Source organism: Aythya ferina, assembly GCF_964211825.1.
Source record: "Aythya ferina genome assembly, chromosome: 2".
NCBI lineage: Eukaryota > Metazoa > Chordata > Aves > Anseriformes > Anatidae > Aythya > Aythya ferina.
Genome location: NC_140297.1, coordinates 34882374 through 34889330, shown reverse-complemented (window position 1 = coordinate 34889330; position 6957 = coordinate 34882374). Strand labels below are relative to the sequence as shown.

The 6957-nt window shown below is 44.1% G+C and overlaps 1 protein-coding gene across 1 annotated transcript; it reads left to right on the top strand.

Moving 5' to 3' along the window:
- The first annotated feature begins 5301 nt into the window (after positions 1–5301).
- CYCS (cytochrome c, somatic) lies at positions 5302–6522 on the top strand. Its single transcript, XM_084508634.1, has 3 exons — positions 5302–5424; positions 5756–5932; positions 6100–6522. Exons 2-3 carry the CDS (start codon positions 5764–5766, stop codon positions 6246–6248), a joined length of 318 nt encoding a protein of 105 aa, XP_084364760.1. The 5' UTR covers positions 5302–5424; positions 5756–5763; the 3' UTR covers positions 6249–6522.
- The last annotated feature ends 435 nt before the right edge of the window (positions 6523–6957 follow it).

Sequence of the window (6957 nt, the reverse complement as noted above, 5' to 3'; positions counted from 1 at the left end):
GAGGCCAGGGGTGTACAAGAAGCTGAGAGGGGACACATGAATGACAACAACAACAAAATCACCAAACACATTATTTTTAAACATCTGAAGTCCTGTTTGCAAAGCCTTTCAAAAACAAGAACAGTGCAACAGTAAGTTTATTGGAAAGCCACCTCACAGATTACCAGCTGGTTTTGCAAAAGGGATGCAAAGAATAAGTTTAAATTGCTGTTTTCTGTGAGCTAGGAGATCAGTATCACTGTTTCCCAAAATTCGGTAACATAACTAATATTGGTTTAATAAATACCTTAAGGAGCTAGAAGCCAGGTGGTGATTAAAAAAGCAGAAACAGCACATGTGCATTTGTTTTTTGTTTTTTGTTTGTTTTAACTGGTTAATTAAAAGAGGGCCTATTCAGTTGTTTCTCAGAGAGTACCTGAAGAAGGAGCAAAATACCTTTCTATTTTTATCAAGACTTTCTTCACTGCAGTCTTCTAAGATGTTCCATTGAGAGATCAGATATACTCCCCTCTTCCTTCAAGCCAATTTTCAAAGTTCAGGGTTATTAAAATCGGGGTTCAGCATTATTAAAATCAGGGAATTTGTTACTTAACAAGAAAGACATGAGAAACTGAGCTTGTTCTTTCTGGAAAACAAACAAATAAACAAAAACCAACCAGCCAACAAAGAAACAAATAAAATAGAAACTACAACTTAATGACAAGTATATAAAATATACTTGCTACATAAAAGTCATATCAGTCATTTGTATCATATGTCTATAAGTCCCATAATGAAAATTTTTGTTTGATCAAACTCATAAAATCAAAATAAGGAACTTGGGAAGCACATTCTAATTTACTTGTTTAATTTTCTGCTTGGTATATGTAGAAGGCAAAGAGCTTAGTATCATTAAAAAAAAGGCTTAGAGGCAAATCCTTGGAGCATAAGAAAAACGTTTGCAATGTTAGTAGATTTGGTAAGCATTCTTAGTGCTATGAGACTGACTTCATGCTTTAGGATAATAGGCCCCTCTTCACAGAATCACAGAATTGTAGGGGTTGGAAGGGACCTTGAGAGATCATCGGGTCCAACCCCCCTGCCAAAGCAGGTTCCCTAGAGCAGGCTGCCCAGGTAGGCATCCAGATGGGCCTTGAATATCTCCAGAGAAGGAGACTCCACAACCTCCCTGGGCAGCCTGTCCCAGTGCTCTGTCACCCTCACCGTGAAGAAGTTCTTTCGCATGTTGGTGCGGAACTGCCTGGGCTCCATTTTGTGGCCATTGCCCCTTGTCCTGTCCCCACAAACCACTGAAAAGAGGTTGGCCAGATCCCTCTGTCTCCCACAGTTGAGGTATTTATACACATTGCTAGGATCCCCTCTCAGTGTTCTTTTCTCAAGGCTGAACAGACCCAGGTCTCTCAGCCTTTCCTCATAGAGGAGATGCTCCAGGCCTTTCCTACAGATAAATTCTTCAAACCATTTGATTCATTAAAATGAAAAGTCATTCAAAAAATAAATTTAAAATGTGGTAATTTGACTGATTTCTTGCCATCTATAAACTGAAATTGAGGCCAGTGGATATTAGTACTCTTCTAGTATGTTTTTGTCAGATGGAATCAGACTCTTTCAGACAATGCTCATGGACATTTATTATACCTCTTTTAGTCTAAGCTTTCCAGTAAACCCTATCAGACTACACAATAACACAAGATTACATTTAAAGTTAAAACAGTAGACTTCAAAAAAGGACACCCTTTCATTTGTCTTTTAATTCAGTAGCCCTTAATTTTAAATTTATTTTCCAAAACCTCAAAAAAAAACAACACTGTTTCTAAGAAAAGCTAAACTTTTGACAAATTGCTACATCCTGAATTTCTGAAATTTGAAACTCCCTGTGAGTTAAATTAAGTAACTTTGGACTTGAGTCCAGAAATCTTCCCTTCCCTTCCCTTCCCTTCCCTTCCCTTCCCTTCCCTTCCCTTCCCTTCCCTTCCCTTCCCTTCCCTTCCCTTCCCTTCCCTTCCCTTCCCTTCCCTTCCCTTCCCTTCCCTTCCCTTCCCTTCCCTTCCCTTCCCTTCCCTTCCCTTCCCTTCCCTTCCCTTCCCTTCCCTTCCCTTCCCTTCCCTTCCCTTCCCCTCCCCTCCCCTATCTTGAATCATCTATGTTTTTATGCTGCTTTCACTACAAGCCCTGGTTTGTAAGGATTCTGGATGAGTTTTCTCATAGTTTCTCAATAGAAACTGATTCAGTACTATCCTGTGACAACTCTTGCATCTGGAGGTCCTCTCCTGCTGTTTCATGCTCCATTGCAAATTACCCGACTTCATTCATTTATGTTTTGTACCCGCTACTCTTCTATACTCATCCTGACCAGACATCACTGCTGTGTTTCTTGCTTCAAAACAAAAACTGATAACAGAGCAGTTGTATTCCATGCTTCTGCCTACGTTATGTTGAGGTCTAAGACCTCATTATAATCTTCATTTACTCTACAGATAATTCAACCTCTGTCAGTGTATAAGCAGGTACTAGAAAAAATGCTTGAGTGAGGCAATCCACTTGAGTTAAGGCTGACAGTCAGAGCTCTGTGGCCATTTTAAGTTGATGAAGAGTGACTCTTTATCCTGGATCTTCTTAATCTACCCAGCTCCCCACAGGCCAGCTGTTGGGAATGACACAGAGATTTCTACCTGCCCCAGTCCTGAAGATTCTACTAAATGGCTATAAAATGCATACCCATGCTTGTAACATAAATCTGCAGCATGAAAGAGAGGACAAAGTACTTCAATATTTTCACACCTGTTAAACTCATCAGTAAATTTAACAGTCAGTAAGTCATTGCATTATAATGGTTGTGCGATTGATTCAGCTAGGAAATATGTTGGCAATTTCCCAGCTGCCCGCTCTGCTTTGTGCATTGCCTGGACTGTCTGGCCTCTCTCTGAGACAAGACGATCCAGGTCCTCTGAACAGCCTAAAATAATAATAAATCCTAACAGTACAAAGTAGCCAGTATTGTTTTGTGACCTGGTGAGATTTATGACTCACTGTACAGATCTTTCTTAAAACCAGTGCACACCACTGTGACCACAGCACAAATCGCTGATCCACCAACACTGAATGATGTCAATACAAGGAACTGGTTATAACATATCTGTCAAAGACCACACAAGACGTTTATCACAAAACTGAGAAATAAACCGTACTTTCCTCAGTTCCGGCCTAGTCCTATAAGGCCTTCTTTCTTCTTTTATCTGCAGTGTACCTCTTAAGAGAACCATTTGGCTGTTTTGCTACATTTTCTTTACTACTGGACTTCAGTGCATATTTGGTTTATCTTTTCTTCCTTCAGGACAGAATTTCATAGCAGTAATTTTGACTGCAAAAGAACCATTGTTCTAGTTTATAATGGTCTGAGGGAGTAAAAATACAAAGGCATTTCAGGTGTAACCACAGGGAATAACTGACAGACTGAAACGCAAACGTTCCAGGCAAACCACATCAAAGCAAACATTTCAATTAATTTTAATACATGGGAAAGTAATTGTGCATTGAAAATGAGTCAATTTAGTTTACTCCTGCAATGCTAAGCCACAAAAGCCCTGACTTTGTCTTCTGCATTGCCTCTAGATATCCCACAATATATTCTGTCCTACAATATAACTTCTACAAACAATACAGTATGCAAAGCCGTGAATGTTCCCTTTTGTAATATTTACACCTTCATGGAACAGTACTGCATCATAATGTCAGCATCTGGGTGGTGAGGTGTAAGGCAGATATTAGAAGAGAAGACATGAACAATTATAAGTAGGTAACATTTCATTTTACAGACGGATCTTTGGCATATCCACCTTCAGTGCTGAAAGCCTCCCAGGTTCAGTATCTTCCCTGAGAACATTTTCTTATTTTATATGTTTAATAAAACTGGATTCCACCATCTTCAATCAAGGCACAGTTTTCATAAACAGCATCCCTGAGGAAAAAAAAAAAAAATTGCTACAATGTCCTTCCACATGCATCACAAGGAGTAATTGTGAAGCTCAACATGCAATGCCTAATATGGAGCATACATTTTTAGACACCAAAACCTAAAAGAAATTAAAGGAATTAAAGATGCCTGAAGTCTGCATTCCATGAAGAAAAGGAAACCTTTTGAATGGATGTCAGTAATTAGCACACATCAAGTCCTTAAAGAAGCTTGCATCAGTCCACATGAAGTGCTTAAAGAAGCTTAAGAATTTACACCACTGTGATTTCTTAAAGCAGCTTAAAAGGCACTTTCTGCTCTTTCTCTTTTAAAGATGAAAGAGGCCAGGGGTCATGTCAGGAGTCTTGTGGCATTAAGTTACATACATCTGATACCTGAAGTCATATGAGACACATAACCCTTATTAAAAAAAAAAAAAAATGCAGTCTATGGTGCTTGCAACAATGGCAACAAGTGTAAAAGCCTGAGCCGAGTGCACGACGAAGGTTCAAAACCAAATAGCAAATAATGTCTATCGTCTAAAAGTCAATGTATTTATTGTCTAAATTTAAGGTAGCATATTTTCAGTCAACCTCCTAACTCTGGGAGCCTGGTTTGAGATCTGAGTTGGGCAACAGAAGTCAAGATGCCATTTTGAGGTGGTTCCCTTGCACATGTCACGTCACCCTGCTCCCCACAAAGTAATGAACTTAACTACACCGTAAGCAAATGAGTTTTATTAGGGCAATGCCACAGCTGAGAACAGCACTAATTGCTAAAGCTCTGCAGCAGACTGGCACGGTGTATGTGTATTTTGTGTGTGCTGAGTGGTGAAACGCTGGGAAGCGGACAAAGTTATGTGTGACGCTCCAGGTATGACATGTAGCAGATAAAAACGTGCCCTCATCAACCCAGGAGCGCTAATTTGCTTATACAACAATTATATCCCCGCGAGGCCCCCGCCGAACACCGAGGCACTCCCCAGGCCCCTCCAGCGGTTCCTTCCCCTTAGCAACCGCGGGGCGGGGCGGGGCGGGGCGCGCCGTTACGTCACGGGTACCGCCCCCCCCCCGGGGCCGCCCTGACCGCGCGCTCGGGGCGCCGCGCGACCTTTGCTTCGCCTCCCGCCGTGCGCATGCGCCGGGCGCCCGCCCCCCTTTCCCCGCGCGCCCCGCTTGTCGTTACGTCACAGCGCGGCGCACGGCGCCTTCCGCAGGAAGCGCGAGGCCGCCCGCCGGCCGCAACCTACCCCGCTAGCCTGCGGCGCCGTGACGTTCACATTGACAGACGGGCGTTTCAACCAATCAGAAGCCCGATAGCGGAGGTCTGATTGGCTGGCGTGCCGGAGTGGGCGGGCGGCAGGCTGCGGCGCGGTTGGCTGCACCGACACCGGGTTACATAGGGCGGAGTCCGGCGTGTCCTTGGGCAGACGCCGGGCGGTGCGGGGCGGCCGGGGAGCGACAGCGGGGCAGGTGCGGGGGCCGCGGCCTGCGGGGGGCCTGGGCCGAGGCCTAGCGGGCGTGGGCTCCGCTTCCAACCGCGGGGGCTGGGGCCTGGACCCGGCGCTGCCGTGTCCCGGCGGGACCGTTGGGGACCGTTATGGCCCGTTATGGCCGAGGGGGGCTGGCTGCGTGTAACGGTCACTCCCGGCGGGTGCAGCCTGGGGATGGGTCTTCGGGACCGGTACTGGGCGCGCGGGCCGCGGGTGTGGTGCTGGGAGCCAGCGCGGGTCCCGGCAGGGCCCCCCGGAGGTGCTTGACCTTGGTGCCGGCGCGCTGACCTCTCGCTGTGTTCCTGCTCTAGCGCTGAAGATGGGGGACGTGGAGAAGGGCAAGAAGATCTTCGTGCAGAAGTGCTCCCAGTGCCATACGGTTGAGAAGGGAGGCAAGCACAAGACCGGCCCCAACCTACACGGCCTGTTTGGGCGCAAGACCGGGCAGGCTGAGGGCTTCTCCTACACAGATGCTAATAAGAACAAAGGTAAGCGTAAAGCTGCTTCTCTGAGCTACTGCAGACCAAAACATTCAGGCCTTGATGGTAGTCTTACAAGTACTAAAGACTGCCGGAAAGCAAAATAACATGGAGGACAAGGAAATAAGTGTGTTTCACTTTTGACAGCTCTAACCATCTTATCTTTTTTCTTCCAGGTATCACCTGGGGTGAGGATACCCTGATGGAGTACTTGGAAAATCCAAAGAAGTACATCCCAGGAACAAAGATGATTTTCGCGGGTATTAAGAAGAAGTCTGAGAGAGCAGACTTGATAGCATATCTGAAAGATGCCACTGCGAAGTAGAAGTTATCTGCTGCCTTATTTATTTCACAAAGGAGATGGCAATGCAAATATCTGTGACGAGATTGGTTTTTAAATGTTCTATTTTTACATGTACCATGTCTAACCTTAAAATTGGTCTTAACCATCAGATAACGTTGCTCATGGTGGGGTGCTGGACTACACGCTTGTTTGGCAGCCACTAACTTACGGAAGTTATGTAATTGGATTGGTTCAAATGAATATAATGTTCAGTCATTCTTGATTATGGAATTAAAAACAAAAAAACAAAACAACACTTCTGGCCTCTTTATTGTTTAAAAAAACATTGAATGAGTAATTGTTAATAATGGAACAGGTTTAGCAGCCCAACTCTGCCAGATGAAAAAGGAGGATGGGCCTTGGCATCTTCCACCATAAGTCTGTGACGTTACTTTAAAGATTTACTTTAAAAAATATAGAGAGAGAAAAAATTCTAAATTTGATCAGTACAGGGTGTTGTGGTATATATTAATCTGTCTAAAACTTGGGATAAGAACACAATTTCACTTTCTTACTAATTGTGAAATGATAACTGTGCTTAGGCACTTTTATCCGGGGAAGCATGTTACTTGATTTATATGGGCTTTGACAGTTGCATGCACCAGTAGAGTATAACTCCAGAAACGTCTTCATTTTTTGTAAATATTGTTGAAAGCCTGTGTTCAGTAAATCTTCAGAAAACAACCATTTG